Genomic DNA, 18,382 nt, shown 5'->3' on the forward strand with positions numbered 1-18,382 from the left:
GTTGTAAAGATAACGATAGCATACACCATATATGGCAACCAAACTCACCCTTCAGAACCTTCAACTGGTTCATTAATAACTGGAGAAATCAGCATGATGCTCTTGAATCAATCCTAACAGATTGGATTCTGCTTTCCCAGCTCCTGAAGCACAGGCTGCAGTAGCAAGTATCTTGATCAATTCAGACTGACGAAAAGCCAAAAAATCTATATATATATAAATATATATATAATAGATTATAAAACAGATACCTGTAGGATTTGTGGATTGGAATGCCCCATTGACCGCAATGCTTGAAACTGAAAAGCAGATAAAGAACCAAAACTTAATAACTATGAAAACTAAAGCAAGTTCCATAGGAAAATCAAATATATAAGCCAAAGTTTTCCCAAGACTCACCATCTACTAAGCATATCAGCATAGAGAAAATATCATAATTTATCCCATAATAAACAGTATTTGACAGAAGAAGAAGAATGCTCCGCTAAGGCCAACTAATCATTTCCCTCCATTAACACTTTCTTCTTCCATATTTAAAAAAAAAAGAAAGAAAGGAATCAATTAAAACACCCAACTTGGTTATTTTTTGCTTGCCAGATCTTTATGTGTACAAGTTCCTCACATACACATGCAGAACAAAATAATTTATTGCATTAGGAAAACAATAGCTGACCAGCAAGCCCACCTGGGGATTGTTTCTAAGGAAGTCAAGAGATCCAAGTCCAGCATCAGCACCAAGTGACTCCTGGATGAGTTTCAGGTAAAAATGACGCATGAATATCAGCAACAAAATATGTAAACAACCAGGTATAATGACTTTTGATATTTCTATTCTAAATTTGAAGTTTTACCTGAGGAAACATGTGTTTAACGGAGATGAGTTAGGTGCTCCAGAAGCAGCTCTGGCAGTAGCCTCGCCTGTTTCAGTTGTCTGACTAACTGGAAGTTGCGCAACTGGTTCAGCAACTTCTGTTGCTTCAGGAATTCCCTGCAGAGCAAAGTTGTTTCAATCCATAAGACAGCACAAAATGAGAACTTAAAAGACACAGAGAACAGCCTAGACATACAGAATACAAGTAATCTACAGCACGCTCTGGGTTATTAAAAGCTGCCGAAGAGCACGACTAACTGTCTCTCTGTCCCAGTTGCCACCACCACCATGTCCATAATTTGTTGAATAGTCTGTTCAAGATTAGTACTAGCAACTAAATTTGAAGCAGCCTCACCATAAGTATCTGTAGGTACACTGCAAAAATCACATGGAACTGGTTTTACAACATTCATTATAACAGGAAATGAAACAACAGCACTCAAATGCACAAGATTCTGAACCGAACAGTACTGACTGCACTAGCAAATCATAGTTTAGGAGGTGAAATAATACGCAGCATACATAACAAAAACACACACGTTTGTACTAAAATGCGTAACACTAACAAGCATTCAGTCAATTTTAGACCAGCTCCTGAGTAACACGGCCTGAATAAATTTTCCTTTACCAAAATGTTAATGTTTAATCAGGAAAGACTGATTTGTAAATCCAAAATCATAACAACTAAATGTATGCATGATGCACGTCCAAATGGGAGTCACACGGAGGCAGACGACAACAAATATCTATCGGCTGTACAACACAACAGCTGAAGTGGGGCAAAGTTTATAACAACATCCACTGCACATAAACACTAAACACTTAATTAGCACCACATCAACTTCACTTCAGTTGTAGAAACATCCATTCTTTAAAGTTTAGCAGCCTATGTATTACATAACAAGATTTGTTGAATAGAAACCTCAAGATCAAAGCAGTTTCAATTAAACGCATATAAGTGACCACTAATGTCCAGACTCTAGCTAAGTCATCATCGTTTGAAAACAAGCATGCAATAAAAATTAATAATACAAAAGAAACCGTTTGATGCCACTTCACATTTAATTGGGAATATCTAGGAATAACTGCTTTCATAACAAACGAATTTAAAGCTGATATTTTTTGTTTTTTGGTACACCAAATAAAGGAAAAAGAATAAACACAAGTTCTTTTTCTGGTGTCAGAAAAATATAATATAAAAGTCAAGCCATCGTCAAAATTTGATAAACATCCCTATACATTTTCATATTCAGTTATATAGGAAACATTCATACTTTGTTACTGTAACATCTGTGGTAGATGGTGTGTTTTTTGCAGTCCTGCAAAATCAAATTAAATGAATAAGGAAAAAATTCCAGCTAATAAATTAAATAAATAGATCAAAGAACGTCCAAATAAACTCACTGAGTTTGTACTGTTGGATTAGACACTGGAGTGGAATTTGATGCAGTTCCTGCTGTAGTTGTATTACTAGCAGGCTGTCACACATGTTCATATATAGGCAATCACTAGACAAATAGAGAGAGAAACAAAAGATAAACTAAAATGCTTAAAAAAGAATAGCATGAGCAAAGAGAAGACCTGAGTGGATGAAGCCCCAGCTGAACTGAAGGTCTTGTTCTGCAAATAGATAAGTAAAATGCCATATTAGGGTAAATTGAGTTTAAGGGAAGGAACAATTACAAAAAAAGGCCAAAGCATAGTATAAGGGAATTAATGTGAGAATAGATATGAATCTACAAATTTAAATAAACGACATAATATAAAATAGATTATCACATTTAATGCTTTCTGAACTCATCGAGAGAAAATCTTGGGAATGGTAACGCAGAAAGAGTCAAATAATTACTCATGCTGTTCACAAGCAAAAGCTCAAATACAAATAGGTATGTAGTTGACTAGATAAGAAAGAAGGGTGCACTAAATATTAAAAACCATGCATCCTCGTTATAAAAAAAATAAATAAATAAGCCCCACCTGTCACCAAAAAAAAAAAAAAAAAAGCCCCACCTAAATGATTTACAGAATCGTGAATGGGAAATGTGAACAGAGTCAGTTAACTAAAACCACCATTAATCAGTCAATTTGACTGGATCCATAGAGAGAAAGTCACTAACTTCTCATTTCAACTTATTTTTCCTCTCATCACTTTAATGTGGTGCGCTCAAACTTAAAAGTCACTGTGATATGAGTTAAGATAGGCATCTACCAACTATTGGAGAAGTCAATGCAAAATTTATGAACCAGTGAGTGGGGACTATTTGGACAAACAAACTTGATTCATCCTACTATTTACCCAAAAAGAAGCTTTATTGTGATTATGTTTAGCCATTTTAGATTTTCACCTTGCAAGGACTAGGCTACCATGATACCACAATGTTGTTGGTTCACCACAAGTTACATTCCCAGAACAAAACTGGTATAAAAAGAAAATAAACTGATCCATTGGAACCAAATGCAATGTACAAAAAGCACATAAGATAACAATATTGTCCAGCAAAAAGCTCATGAAGAAGGAAAGATACCTTACTAAGCATTACAACAATGAATCCATCTTCAGAAACATTGTTATCTGCTAGTGTAGTCTCATCTTTCAACACCTTGCCATTGTGAATCAGCAATTGCTGTCCACATGGATAATTATCTTTCCCTTGTACATCTTCAATGTTCTTCTTAACTGCCATGACCTTCGGTGGACAAAGAAGTGCAATTTCAGACAACATAGACTAAGTTTCAAACTGTCCCCTCCACAATATTCAAACTTTTGTTTAGATGAATTATAAAATATAACAATAAATTAACATTGTGATGACAAATTCAAGATGAAATAGGTAAGGGAACATGAAATTAACAGAAACTCGTGCTTCGTAATAAAGTTAAGAGACATTTCAGCGCCAACGAGGTTGCAGAATCACTCGACACATACAATATTGTTTAAAACAATCCCATACAGAATAAGAAATTCATGTATATAATGCAAATGCAAGCTGAGTTAACGTAGAGACAAGTTAGAGAATAGTCTCATTCTTCAAAACAGCTACAACTTCATTCCAAGGACAATATAAATTAAAAAAAATTATTGGATATTAAGTGACCTAACCGCAAAAATGAGGCAAGGCTACTGATTTGAAATACTCAAGCTCAACAAATTCGCTTTCAGAAATCTAAAATACAAGAACTGAATCACAAAATCCAATAAACTACAGACGAGAGCTCAGTTCATTGTTCCTGTCATAGTTTTGAACGACGACGCAAACAGCAAAATTGAGACCTAAAAGAGAACACAGAAAAGGAGGCGAAGGGGCAATGAGATTACGAACAGTGTCGGAGGGCTGGGCCCCGATTTCGAAATTCCTTCCTTTCAAAGTCTTCACCTTGAGCTTCATGTCGGCGAGCTATGAGAATGACGTGGGCAACTGCAAAAATCGGACTCAACTACACTGGTTCAAAGGGAAACCCTAGAGACTGGCAGCTTCGATTGTCGCTTGCTGCTCATCTTTTTGTTCTTTTTCTGTTTTTTCTCGCAAAAAAATAAAAACATCTGGGCATATATAAGACTAGCATGAGTTCAAGCGCCTGAAAATCATGCACACTTTTCTTCGCCTTTTACATTTAAAATTCTCAGATTCGAACTGTGGTCCGGCGTCTGATTTCCTTGGTCCCCAACTGCTTTAAGTTGAAATTATTTGCCGCTTGTAAATAAAAATCCCACATTCTCATGCTCCCTTCAATCATAAAATTTGTTGTGGCTTGTAGAGCATCTTCTGTCTGTTTTACTTGATACTTCCGTTGAATCTAAATATAAAAATTAGATAATTAATTTGTAAAGATAAAAAAAAAATTAGTTATATTAGTTATGTATTAAAAAAGTTTACTGTGTTAGTTTGCCCAAACTATCATTTTAATTATTTGCATTAAAAATACTTCTTTGATAAAAAGTCCTATTAATGTGTGCATTAATAGAGAGTTTTAAACAAATTATAAATTTAAAAAATAAAATAAATTTAAATATTACATTTAATTCACCGACCTAGGACCTGTTTAGAACATCTTATAAATAGCTTTTAATCGTAATTTATGAAATATGAGACAAATATATAAAAAAAATTTATCCTAATTTACGTAAAACGTGCTTATAAGTGATTTTCACCGCTATCCCAAACAATTCTTTACAAATTAGGCTACTGTGGCAAACTTGAGATTCCACTCCTCTTCTTTGAAGTCTATTCATAACTCAAAGCTGCGAGTTGTCACATATATACACTTAGATTTTTTCTCTTTGAGCAATTTGTACTTGTCAACTTTGACACACCAACATGTATAAATTTGATCGACTCTAATTAAAATTACAACACATTCTTAAATAAGAGAAAAGTAATCTTTTAGTCCTTAAAGTTTTGACTTACTTAAAATTCAATCTCTCATCTTTTTATTTTAAATAATGTTGTCCTTATCATCTATAACCTATGCCAAGTCATCACTGAGTCATCTTACATGAAAAAAAAAATACAGTCATAAATTCTTTTGTGGATTTCCAGCTCAATTCTCTACGTGAACTTGACAAAACAATTGTAAAAAAAAAAAATAAAGCTTCAGATTTACCATGAACTCGGATTGGAGATGAAGTACAAATGGTGACCTTACTCTCCCTCACTCACCTCTCTCCTCTTCTCGATAATCATCCTCAACACATCCTGTACAAGACTAATGAACGTGAATGTGTTGGAGTTGCAGTTGTCCCTTGAAACTCCTCGTTTTTGTTGCTTTCAAGATGATTAGTTTGTGAGCTTGCAGTAAACTATTTAAGATTGGGATGGATCTTTCTCACCATCTCAATTGGAATTAGAATTGTCAATGATGAGACACCGCTATTTTTGAATGAGTTTATGCCCTGTTTCCTTTTTTTTTTTTTTTTTTCAGTTTCCTCCAAAAGTTTTCAGCCCATTTGGTAATTCCTTGTCTCAGCTAGCAAGCATCAAAGGCGATGAAAAAGAGGAGAGGAGGTGAGTGAGGGAGAGTGAGGTTGCCGTCAGTCATCGCCACTTTGAGTTCATGGTAAATCTAAAGCTTTATTTTTTTTCAATTTTTTTTGTCAAATTTGCATGGAGAGCTGAGCTAGAAATCCACAAAAGAATTTATAACTGTATTTTTTTTTTCTCAGGTAGGATGGCTCAATGATGACGTGGCATGGATTGTAGGTGATAAGGACAAAATTATTAACAATAAAAAAGATGATGGACTAGGTTTTAAGCGAGTTAAACTTTTTGAAATTAAATTATAATGAGTCATAATTAATGAACTGAGTTTTAAACGAGTTAAAACTTCAAGGAGTAAAGGATTAATTTTCCCTTTAAATAAGTAACACCTCTGACAAATTACTTGATGACCTTTAAAATTACACATTGTTTACATATTTATCCTTGTTTGATAGGGAGTTTCAATTAAAAACACCTTATTAATTAAACTTTGAAAAGCAAAAACATGTCATAATTTTTTTTACTATGATACTTCTAAAAAATACATGGGCAATCTTACTTAAGACTTCTTTTTTATCAGTTTTAAGTTAAAGAGATGATTATTGTCAATTGGGTGAAGCACTTCCAGTGTGTGTACAAAACACTCTCATTATTAGAGGAAATACTTATGATCAAGAATGAAATAGGACACATAAATGAAAAGAAGATAAATATATAGAAAAATGACATTCAATGTAATGTGCTTATTAGGATTAAATCGTCTTTACCTTATTTAAGTGTTTTTGTAGTGTAAAAAGTAGGTATGTAAACGAAATTTATCTTGAACTGTGTAAATATATTTTATTGAAAAATAAAAATAAAGTTGGCCATATAAAGATATTGTTCCTCTCTTTCGTTTTTAAGTTAAACAAAATAATATTAAAATCACTTCTGTTCTTTCTATTAAAAAAAAAACAAGCACTTGCTTTCTCTCTTTTTATTAAAAATTTCTCCCTCTCTGTCCTTCTATTAAAATCCTTTCCTGCTCTCCCCTCCCTCCATTGAACCAAACCCTGAGAAACTTACCTATTTCAAAAGAAAGGACAAATTGATATAAACAATAAGTGAAGATTAGTAATTTAAATTCCAAAGGTGAATTTCTTAATAAACAAATAAGCGCAAGCAAGGCAAACTCCAATACTTTGCACCAACCAAATACACCAAGACAGTATATATAGCGCAATTACATGAAAACTTTTCCTTTAAACTTGAAACTGCTCCAAAATGTGAAGGTTTGTCTACACAACTTGTCCCAGTGTCTATCAACAGAACCCATGTAAACTGGTTTCTAGATGAAGGGAAGCCTTTGAATAATATAAAATCAACTAAAAGAAAGGCCGATGTTTGTCCTTGCCATTCAAAGCTCAGTTTCAATGAAGTCAGATATATTAGCTTCTGACGTCATTATTAACCAATTAAAATTGTACAACAGTATGGATACACGTTCATAGGGCCAGGTATCGGAACTCAATCACTAAAATGTAGCAATGTACCTGAGAGGCATCTTTCTTTAAGCGGGCGCCCGATTTAACAATTTTCAATAGAGCCTCTGATCTTCTGGATGAAAATTCATCATAAAGCAATTCATCTGGCGGTGAAAACTGACCATGTGTGAGTGCTATTATTGCTTTCTTCCATATTCCTTTACCAAAACTATCTGTGATGGCCTTGGAAACCAACTTATCCAGGTTATCCACTCTATACGCATCTAAACGGTCCACATAAAGCAGCACATCTATGGTCTTGTTCAAAAGGAAACTACTCACACAAACCCAGATCCCATGTAAAGAAAATGAAGCGAGTGAGGAGAAAGGATCATGTATAATTCAAATTAAACCATAAACGTACTTTACAAGTGAAGTGATGAGAGCATGCTCCGCCTCTGACATACCTTTTTATAATGTCCAGTGCCATAACATTGATGTATCCTCCTTCTATGAGACCAGGAGTGTCAATAATGTTTAACGTAAATCCAAAGAAAATTGTTAAATCGGGCGCCCGCTTAAAGAAAGATGCCTCTCAGGTACATTGCTACATTTTAGTGATTGAGTTCCGATACCTGGCCCTATGAACGTGTATCCATACTGTTGTACAATTTAATTGGTTTAATAATGACGTCAGAAGCTAATATATCTGACTTCATTGAAACTGAGCTTTGAATGGCAAGGACAAACATCGGCCTTTCTTTTAGTTGATTTTATATTATTCAAAGGCTTCCCTTCATCTAGAAACCAGTTTACATGGGTTCTGTTGATAGACACTGGGACAAGTTGTGTAGACAAACCTTCACATTTTGGAGCAGTTTCAAGTTTAAAGGAAAAGTTTTCATGTAATTGCGCTATATATACTGTCTTGGTGTATTTGGTTGGTGCAAAGTATTTGGAGTTTGCCTTGCTTGCGCTTATTTGTTTATTAAGAAATTCACCTTTGGAATTTTCCTACTATAACGTCAATGGAACAAAAGCTGCAACTGCGCAACTGAAAAACCTACTATAAAAGAAAAAGAAACAGGTCGCTGGAAAAACGATGGGGGTGAGAAGACATGAAACAACGGGCAAAAACATCTTATTGAACTATTTTAGACAAAGAAGAACTCTGGTCCCGTAGTAGCTCATTGTTTCAAAATATACAAACTCATAGCTATGCCAGATTTTTTTCTTTTTTTCCTTTTATGTTTTTCCCATGCGCAGGTTTTTTTTTTGCTACAAACGAGGGCTAAAGCCCAAAATAAAACTACTGATCAACTATCGTAAGAAAGGACTCTGACTCCACCAAGTCGCTCAAGGACCTTGGACACGTATCATAGACAGCAGATTTGGATAAACCCAACTTAGCCATAGCATCTGCCACATTGTTGCTTTCTCTCGGTATATAATTCAACCGGACTTTCCACTTCCATTTCAGCATTTCACTAATCCTGACAAATAGCAAACTGCCTCTGTCTTTCATTCCTTTCATCTCCAACTTCTTGATTAGAGCCCATGCATCAGATTCCAGAACCACCTTTCTGAAACCAAAATCCCACGCTAAGTTTAAGCAGGTTGAGTTCAAAGCATTAATAACAACTTTCTGTGTTCTTATAAGTTTTAAGCATTATGTTGCTTGCTAAATATAGGAGTGTTTATGAGATGGGATCAGGACAAACCCATCTTAGTCCCGTTTTAATGAATAGGAATGGGATGAAATTTTTGTTTGAGCCCATCCAATTTTTTTGTTTTTTTTTAACCATTGAAAATTTAGGTCAATGCATTCTAGGTCTTTTTTATGTCATAATATTTTTTTTTTGTTGAACTTCTAAAGGTAACTCTATGTAGATACTAAATAACCCAATTTAACGGGGAAAAAACACTAAAACAATGATTATGTCAAAAAACCCAAGTAAAAAAATTGTAAAAAAAAAATAAGATGCGAAAAAACGAACTCGGTTAAAAAAGTACTATAAAAAAATTAGGAGACACCACGAAAAGAATAGGACTGGAGACTTAATGCAAAAAAATAGTAAATAATCTTCTAATAATAATAGTAGTAGTAGTAGGTGAATTAAAAAAATGACCTATGTCATGTTATCTATTTTTGTCTCATGCCGGAATTTTTTTTTTGTCGTCCTAAGTTGGTTAGGATCGAGCGGGTTGATTGGGACGATACAAATTGAATAATTTTTAGCCTCTAATTAAATATATAAGCTAGATAAAACTAATTTATAAGAACTAAAAAAATTAGTTAAATCAGTTATTTATTAAAAAAATATTGATTTTTTTTTAAAAACATCACCTTTATTCATTTGTATTAGTATTATATTTGATGAAAATTTTTTAATAACATGTGTAATCAACAAAATAATTTAAAAATGTTATAAATTGAAATCAAAGCATTAACGTGACTAAATTAAACTTTCTAACTAGTTATAATTACGAGAGAAAAGAGTATAATAATAATGTTAGGCCCTTTTTATTTATACGAAAGTCAAGAAGCTCAAGATGAGTCCCCTGACTTGTGAATGGTCTTTGCTTTGAAAAAGATTGGATATGGACGTGGTCAAGTTCGGCTTTTAATATTACATTTGGTCTGTAAATAAATAAAAAAATTAGTTAAATTAGTTACTTATAAAAAACTTGTATTGATTAATGATATTTTTGAAAACATATTATAAATTTAGAAAATAAAATAGATTAAAATTTTATATTTAGGATCGCAAACTAACTCTTATATTTAAAATAAAAGTTAGTTAGAAATTTAATTTAATTTTAAATATAAGACCTGAATCTTTTTTGTTTTCCAAATTCATAATCCATTTTCCAAAGTATTTCTATTAATTATATTTTTTTAAGAAATTTTCATTCAAAAACAGTCATAATTAAAAGAGGTATTTTAGGAAAATCAACTCATATTTATTATAAATAACTAATTTAACTGATTTTTTAATCTTTTTTAAATTAGTTAAGTAGTTTTTATATTAAGAATCATGGTAATACTAATTATATATATGTGTGTAGAGTTGATCGGTGGCTTTAGTGAATTTTATGAATTTACTAATAATTATTCTATTTGGTAAATGATTAATTAAATTATATTCCTCCGATCCTTAATATAGGACCTAATTGTTGAGTTGGTTTTAGTTCTAAATATAAGATTCATTTATCATATTTATCAATTTTCTCTAAATTATTCCTATGGATACTCTCTCAACTATAATCAAGTAGAAGAGGAAGATAAGGTATTAAGAAAGATGATTATGGTATTTTAGGAAAACCATGTCACATTTTTTACAATTAACTAACTTACCTAGCTTTCTTAATTTAATCAAATTAGTTAAATGGGTCTTATATTAAGGATTAGAGGAGTATATTATGCATGGTAGTCACAATTAAATCAAGTGAATGATACTCGATATGTTTAAGCATCATTGAGTGAAGAATTTCTTTTTAATCTCATTTCAAGTCTTATAGAAAAATAAAGTACTCCCTTAAGATCTGGCGAGATTCAAATGATCTTTTAAAAAAAACTCCTCCAGTCCTTAATATAAGATCTATTTAATTAATTTGATTAGATTAAGAAAGTTAGGTAAGTTAGCTAATTATAAGAAATATGACATGTTTTTCTAAAAAATACCATGATCATCTTTTTTTAATATCCTATCTCCCTCTGTATTTGATTATGGTTGAGAGAGTATCTATAGGGGTAATTTAGAAAAAAATTGATAAATATGATAAATAAGTTTTATATTTATGACCAAAATCAACTTAACAATTAAGTCCTATATTAAAGATAGGAGAAGTAACATTTATCTTTTCTTTGCCAGCTAAAAAAAAAAATCTACTTATCTAGATAAACTAAATCATGAATGAATTTCATGATAAATCAAATTAATAATTATTTTATCTTTTTTTTGGCATGCAAGAATTATTTTATCTATTCAATATGAAATTAAAGTAATACCTCCTTCCTCAATATAGTAAGTTCCAATTTTGATGACAGACACATAAATCGATAAAATAATACTTGTGTGAGAGAGAGAGAGTGATTTTTTTTTTTTATCCTTATCCTCAGCTAAATGACATAAGAAATATGCATATTTAAATATCAACAGCGGCATAGGTAATTTAAATTTTCTATAAGAAAATTTTTTAAAAAAATGCATTTTATACATAAAAATTTGTACTGGTATTTATATTTAGGGGAAAAAGGTTAAAAATTAGAATTCACATTAAGCCATAGAAAAAGTATATAAAAGATAAGATAAAATGAAAAAATACAATAAATATAAATCTACTCGATGGGTTGGATAGATATTAAAAACACAAGAAATCCAAAAGTAACTGAAAGATAAGATTTTCCCTTTTTTTGAATAAAAAAGGAAAAAAAGATTTTCCCTCTCGCCAATCAGAGAACGTGAAAGTCACGTGCCAGTTCGTTGAGCTCGCCAGCAATCACGTTAAGTATAAAATGATCTCACCACCACGCTCTGTTTCTCCAATCTCTCTTCCTTCTTCCATCCGATATTTTCGCAACAGAAAGTTTTCTGAGAAATCAATAAATTAAATTAAATTCACGAAAGATAAAGCTCTCTCTCTCTCTCTCTCTCAATTTGGATGCGTATTCATAACTTCACGAGAAATCTGGGTTTCAGACGCAGACGATAACCTCAACACGTTCGTCCAAATCACTCCGCATTCACTCACCGATACCTTTTCTCTCCCCTCTATCTCTCTCTCCCTCTCTCATTAATCGTTTTATTGTTGAATACTTTGTACTGATTTTTAGCTAAAAAGTGTGACCGCTTTTGTTTTCCGGTAAGTTTTCTCTGTCTCTTCAGAATTTGAAGGCGAGATGAAGAAGAAGCATCCCGTTGTGGAGGTGGAGAAGAAGAAGAAGTATCCGATTGGTCCCGAGCATTATGAACTCTACGAGGAAATTGGCCAAGGCGTGAGTGCCACGGTTCACCGTGCTCTTTGCAAACCGTTCAATGAGACTGTAGCCATCAAAATTCTTGATTTTGAACGCGACAATGCTAATCTGGTAGGTGGTATCCTCCTTTAGCCCTGTATGGTAACTCATTCAATCATTTTGATGACTTCTTAATTCATTTGTTGGCTTCTTTTTGTTATAAAAGCAATTTCATTAGTGAAATTCGTTCGTTGTTTAATGAATGATTGAATGAATTGGAAAAAAAAAAAAAAGTTGGAATGTTGATTATGGAAAAGCAATTTGTGTTTTACTGCAACAACTTTAGAGAAGGAAAACTGTATCTGGCCATACAGCCACTTAAGTAGCTAGAAAATTTCTTTCTGGATCCCGTTCTGGCTGGTTGGCGAAGTTACGAGCATACTTTCCATGTCTAATGTGTTACTAGTGCTTTTCAAACTGCAAAAAGAAACAAAAAAATTTAGACGGTGAGATCCTTTTTTTCACCCTTACTCAAGCTTTTCATTATTTCTTTGTTTATTTGTACTCTAGGACCTGGGCATTATACTTTACTTTTGTTTTTATGCATGCCTACACTCCAAACTTGTAAGTTGTTGTATAACATATGCCTTTGTTCATTTTTTTTTCCTTGTTGCAGAATAACATTTTTCGTGAAGCTCACACAATGAACCTAATTGACCACCCTAATGTCCTTAAATCGCACTGCTCCTTCGTTAGTGATCATAATTTGTGGTTTGTCATGCCATATATGGCTGGCGGTTCCTGTCTTCACATCTTAAAAGCCGCTTACCCTGATGGTTTTGAGGAGGTTGTAATAGCCACAATATTGCGAGAAGTGTTAAAGGGTTTAGAATATCTTCATCATCATGGGCATATACATCGCGATGTCAAAGTGAGTACTGATGACTATGGTGTTTTTAATACTTTTCACACTTCACAAAAGTTTACTATATAGTCTCGCGTTCCTTCCCTTCATCTTATATAACGTCCTATAGGCTGGGAACATTCTAATTGATGGCCATGGGGCAATCAAGCTTGGAGATTTTGGTGTATCTGCTTGTCTTTTTGATTCTGGTGACAGGCAACGCACACGCAATACATTTGTGGGGACACCCTGCTGGTGAGTTTAAAGTTCATTTATTTTTATGATAATGGACATTTATCTGCGGGTCAGGTCATGTTCTATTCCTCTTTCAAAGGTATCCGCATTAGTCCAGTTTTGATTTTTTGTAAGACTAAAATACCCTCCAGTAACCTAAACATAGAATGATGAATTTACATTCAAATGTGCACCAAAAAAAAAAAGGTTTTCATCAGAGTTTTGTTACAAAAATTTTATATTAAGGTTAATGAAGGATACTTTTAGTCAACAACAAGAAATTTTATCCTATTAGGTGGGTTTGACTACATGGATTGCATAGCATTATTGTGCTTTATTAACAACTAAGTCTTTGGATAAAAAGTTAACCAAAAGGTCCTACTCTATAACAAAATATTTAAAACTGAACTAGAGAGTGGTGCAATTGCTTTAATGGGATGTCAAAATAATTTCAGCAAAGCTTAGGGTAGATCTGTGTAGTACTCCTTTTTAGTTGTAATTGAATAACTTATAGTTTAGGTTTAATGTTCTTGTTCCAGGATGGCACCTGAGGTCATGGAACAACTGCGTGGCTATGACTTTAAGTGAGTAAATTTGATAGGACAATATATTTTTTTCGTTTTGTTGATGGAAGGCCTGATCTTAATATACAATTGAAAATGGTTTTTCCTATTTGCAGGGCTGATATCTGGTCATTTGGCATAACTGCATTGGAGCTTGCCCACGGTCATGCTCCTTTCTCAAAGTATCCACCAATGAAGGTGTGGATGTTATCTTGTTGAACCATAATTGATATGGCCAGAAGTTAATTTTGATGTGATCTTTTACATAAACAGGTGCTGCTGATGACATTGCAACATGCACCTCCAGGCCTTGATTACGAAAGGGATAACAAGTTCTCCCATGTCAGTTCTCAAGGAATATATGTCAATACTTCTTATTTCTATATCTTCAAAGAAGAATTATCCTTGAATTCTTTCCTATTTTAATGACTTTCTTCTTTGTTCTCAGACATTTAAAGACATGATTGCTAGCTGTCTAGTGAAAGATCCTTCAAAACGACCAACTGCTAAAAAGTTGTTAAAGCATTCATTCTTCAGGCAGGCACGTTCAAATGATTATATTTCACGAAAGCTTTTGGAGGGGCTTCCTGCTTTAGGTGATCGCATCAAAGCTTTAAAGGTTCCAAATTATCAAACTAACTTCTTTTTCATACCCTGTTATTATGGAAAAATTATTTATAGGGTGATTTTTCTATTGCAGATAAAAGAAGAAGACATGCTTGCTCAAGAGAAAATGCCTCATGGGCGAATGGAAGAAATATCTCAGGTAGATGAAGCTTATACGTAATGACTACTGTCGTGTGTATGTGTGTACACCCCTTAAATTCACTTTGTATTGCATATTCCTATTAACAAACAACTTTTCACTCCCCTGCCCTAAAACGAAAGAAAGGAAGAAAGAAAGAATCAGTATCTTCATTCATCTGTATTCAGTGACAAACTCTAGGCATACCCTACTGACATATCTAAGAAACTTACTTCTGCATTTTTTTTTGGTCATGGTCAGGCAAGTTCAAGCAGAACTACGTGTATTGTACTTTTTCCCAAAATATGTTATTTTGGAAAGATGAAGCTGTGAATGAATTAGTTTCAATAGCTTTCTTCTGTTTTTTTGGCTTCTTATTCTTGTTTGCTACGGATTACATTACATGCTGGTAACATGGTTGTTCTGATCCTCTGCACTCTGCAGAATGAATACAAGCGAGGAATTAGTGGCTGGAACTTCAATCTTGATGATATGAAGGCCCAGGCTTCCTTGGTGTGCAAGATTTCAGAATCTTTTGTTCCTCATAATGCATGTGTAACCCTTGAAGCAATAGAATTCCTAACTATACTTTCATTTGTTTTTGTAGATCCAGGATTCTGACGACCCCATAGATGATAATATAGGATGTTCAAATTCCTTTTCTACACCCAATGAACATGACAAGCCATCATCAAGTCAAAACCAAAATCCCTCTCAAATTTTAGACGTGGTATTTACGATTCATTTGCTATATAATAGTGGCACATGTATTGTACAGAGCTTAAAATTCTCCACCCCCGCCCCCACCTTTTTTTTCTCACTTTTCCATCAATAACAAAGAAACAAGTTTCTTTTTCTTTTTCTTTTCCTTTTCTTTCCTTTTTTTTTTAAGAGTAGTGTCTAATGTGTTGGCCACTGCTTCACAGGACAACACTGATGAGATGCAAAATATATCTGCTTCTGTCCCCATAGTTGGATCCACACTAAATGGCACCAAGTATGTTTTCTAGCATGTATTCTCACACCTAGTTATTTCTGATTTTCCATGTTAATCATAACGTAAAAACTTTTGAGAGCAAAAAGTAGTAGGCTAATGCTTGTATCCAAATGGTTTGGGCAATTTCCTTCGGCTTTAAAGGGCATAATCTACTGAAAATTCACCAAAAAAGGATTGATGAAGCTCATCCAATTACTTTCATGTTCTGCTATTCCAGGTTAAAATGTGAGGATCATGATTCTAGCATCACCAGTTCAAGCCATAGGGAGGACATTTCACCGGACTCTTCATCGCTTCTTGATAACGAGGTTGATCATTACATGGATGAAAAATCTATCAGGGAGACTGGTGGGAGGTCTCTAGAGGAAACAGCTATTCATTCCCTTCGTGGTAGATTTTCAATGAATGTCTCCCACGAAGTTACACCTCCATCTATTCAGGGAGAAAGGTATTTCTACATTTTTACTGTTTGAAAAGTGCGTTGACTTGTATATACAATTGTTAATTGCTATGATGGCATAGCTTTGAACTTTGGTGGTGATTTACAAGCCTGCTCTGTTTGAAGATGGGTAGTAACGCTGACTAAGTTTTTTCCAAACAAAAATATGAAAATATCAGCATGAACTATATTTTCCCCAATTTTTTCATGATTGTTAGTAATACATACAAATAGCTTTAAACATACAAAGAGCTTTGAACTTTCAGGCATCTTATACTTATACCACAAAAGGGATACCACAAAAGGGACTATGATGCAATCCAATGCATTTGAATTGAAAAAGATGCACTTGCTTGTGCAATATTCCACATTTTATTTTATTTTTCCCTTTATATAAAAACATAAAATATATATATATAGAACGTTTTTCCTTGTCTTTGAAAATTTGGGAAGATGGCTCCTACTGCAATCCAGTGAATTTGCATGCATTAATGTTCATGAATAAATGACAGGGAGAAGCCGCAACATCAGCCCCAGAACAACCTAAACTGCAATGCGACTACAGTTCCCCTAACGAGGGATGATGTGCATGCTGAACTATCTTCAAAAGCTTCAAAATTGTCAGGTACATGCTTACGGTTCTTCTTTGTTCATGTATCTTGCCTATCAGCTTCAGGGGACCATCACAAACAGTTTGTTTTGATTATTAACATAATACTGGCTTAGCTCTTGAAGCCTGCCAGGATGGCTCTTGCCCTTTGGATTAATCAATCTATTCTTGCAGTAGCAAGTTCTGATGACAATGATGAGAAAGCAAAGGTACCAGTTGTTCAGCAGAGAGGACGGTTTAAGGTTACATCTGAAAATGTTGAACTAGAAAAGGTGACTGATGGCTCTGATGCGGCTCACCTTTCTTTCTTCAAGACTAAATAAACTTTTTTCTTTCAGGTGGGCCCATCTTCTCCTGTACAGCAAAAGAATCAGGCATGAAGGTTTGGAGTTTTGAGGTTTGCACCACTGTGAATCGCCCACAAATCTAACAGTTCTAATCCAAGTCAATTTCTCTCACAAGCATTCGGCGAATAACTTATTTTATTTTGCATTGGGCCAAGTGGTGGTTGACTTGCATCCCTTGTCAGATGAAAGTGTTCATAGTTATGGAATTTATTCATTTACAAATGTTATTGATTAACAATAAATTCAATAATAATCATATACCAACAGTAATCAGTTAAAACACCTTATTCCTGTGCTTCTTGTGGAAATGAAACGGTTTAGTAGGTCATCATCTCCACATAATCCAGCTTCTCTGCCTTTACCTTTGTCACCAGCTTGTTACCTTTTTGGATCTTCATTCTTCAGCTATGGGTCCACAAGTCACTTTGCTTTTTCATCACTTTAATAAGTAACAGAATCTTTCAAATTTTAATGAAAAGAAATTACTGCTACTAGTAGTACTATTAGTTCAAGTATGATTCCTTTATCTGTTTGAATATCTTGGTTTTATACTTTATATATTTTTATGTATTTAAACATGTATTCCAAATTCTCATATATCTCTCAATTTGCAGCTGACAGAGCATGCAGCCCAGCACTGACTAGTCATTCAGGAATAATTGGTGCTTATAGGGCTCAGTAACTAAAATTTTTATCATTCTTCAGTAGTTGATCTATTTGGGTGTACTTGTGTTAGAACCTTGTACACTTGGTTGTCTAGTTAAGAACCTTGAACAGTAGATAGCATAGTACTAACTGATTTTTGGGGCTTGAAATTTTCACTTAAGCAAGAACATGGCTGGGCTAGTGTTATTATTCATCATCTTTATCAGGCTAAATTGACCACTGATCATAAAAATATTTGATTAAAAATCACATTCTAATTTCTCCCTGACTGAAGAATAATTGCGTGAGACTCTGCATAAAGGAGTGAGAGTTGATCCCATACATGTTGATGAAATTCAGTCTTTTTCATCTTTCTCTTCAGTTGCACTCTAACCATAAGCAGCTTAAGCTACCGAAATTTTTTCCTTCTGGTTGGTCGTTATGGTTTTAAACCAAATGAAGAAAAAGATTTCTTCAATCTCGATTCTCTTGTTCAATTTGTGAAAAGGTTCAATTTCTTGCATTGGAACATTGATCATAGCATTTGCACTTTCCATGGATTCAGCACCTGAGACATTTTTAATATGGCTTATAGCTTAGATTAATTTTATGGTCTATAATATAAGAG

The 18,382-nt window shown here is 33.7% G+C and overlaps 2 protein-coding genes and 1 pseudogene across 4 annotated transcripts; 1 reads left to right on the forward strand and 2 right to left on the reverse strand.

The window, feature by feature from the left end:
* Positions 1 to 44: 44 nt before the first annotated feature.
* LOC114751176 (ubiquitin receptor RAD23b-like) lies at positions 45 to 17,739 on the reverse strand (annotated as a pseudogene).
* LOC114751173 (translocase of chloroplast 34-like) lies at positions 7,325 to 9,035 on the reverse strand. Its single transcript, XM_028939833.1, has 4 exons — positions 9,032 to 9,035; positions 8,712 to 8,912; positions 7,778 to 7,904; positions 7,325 to 7,644 (listed from the first exon to the last, which is right to left on the reverse strand). Exons 1-4 carry the CDS (start codon positions 9,033 to 9,035, stop codon positions 7,332 to 7,334), a joined length of 645 nt encoding a protein of 214 aa, XP_028795666.1. The 3' UTR covers positions 7,325 to 7,331.
* LOC114751174 (serine/threonine-protein kinase OSR1-like) lies at positions 11,914 to 17,983 on the forward strand. Of its 3 annotated transcripts, none has more exons than XM_028939836.1 (16): positions 11,914 to 12,402; positions 12,947 to 13,201; positions 13,305 to 13,429; positions 13,948 to 13,992; positions 14,088 to 14,169; positions 14,245 to 14,313; positions 14,420 to 14,590; positions 14,672 to 14,737; positions 15,161 to 15,229; positions 15,324 to 15,446; positions 15,643 to 15,713; positions 15,931 to 16,161; positions 16,665 to 16,777; positions 16,937 to 17,034; positions 17,101 to 17,159; positions 17,724 to 17,983. In XM_028939836.1, exons 1-15 carry the CDS (start codon positions 12,214 to 12,216, stop codon positions 17,140 to 17,142), a joined length of 1,749 nt encoding a protein of 582 aa, XP_028795669.1. In that variant the 5' UTR covers positions 11,914 to 12,213; the 3' UTR covers positions 17,143 to 17,159; positions 17,724 to 17,983. The 3 variants fall into 3 exon arrangements, with proteins under 3 accessions (XP_028795669.1, XP_028795668.1, XP_028795667.1); XM_028939835.1 differs by lacking the exon at positions 17,724 to 17,983 and having other exon boundaries at positions 11,914 to 12,035; positions 12,182 to 12,402; positions 17,101 to 17,479; XM_028939834.1 differs by lacking the exon at positions 17,724 to 17,983 and having other exon boundaries at positions 17,101 to 17,479.
* The last annotated feature ends 399 nt before the right edge of the window (positions 17,984 to 18,382 follow it).

This window comes from Neltuma alba, unplaced genomic scaffold (genome assembly GCF_004799145.2).
Source record: "Neltuma alba isolate B1F8T4 unplaced genomic scaffold, ASM479914v2 tig00006780_pilon, whole genome shotgun sequence".
Classification (NCBI taxonomy): Eukaryota; Viridiplantae; Streptophyta; class Magnoliopsida; order Fabales; family Fabaceae; genus Neltuma; species Neltuma alba.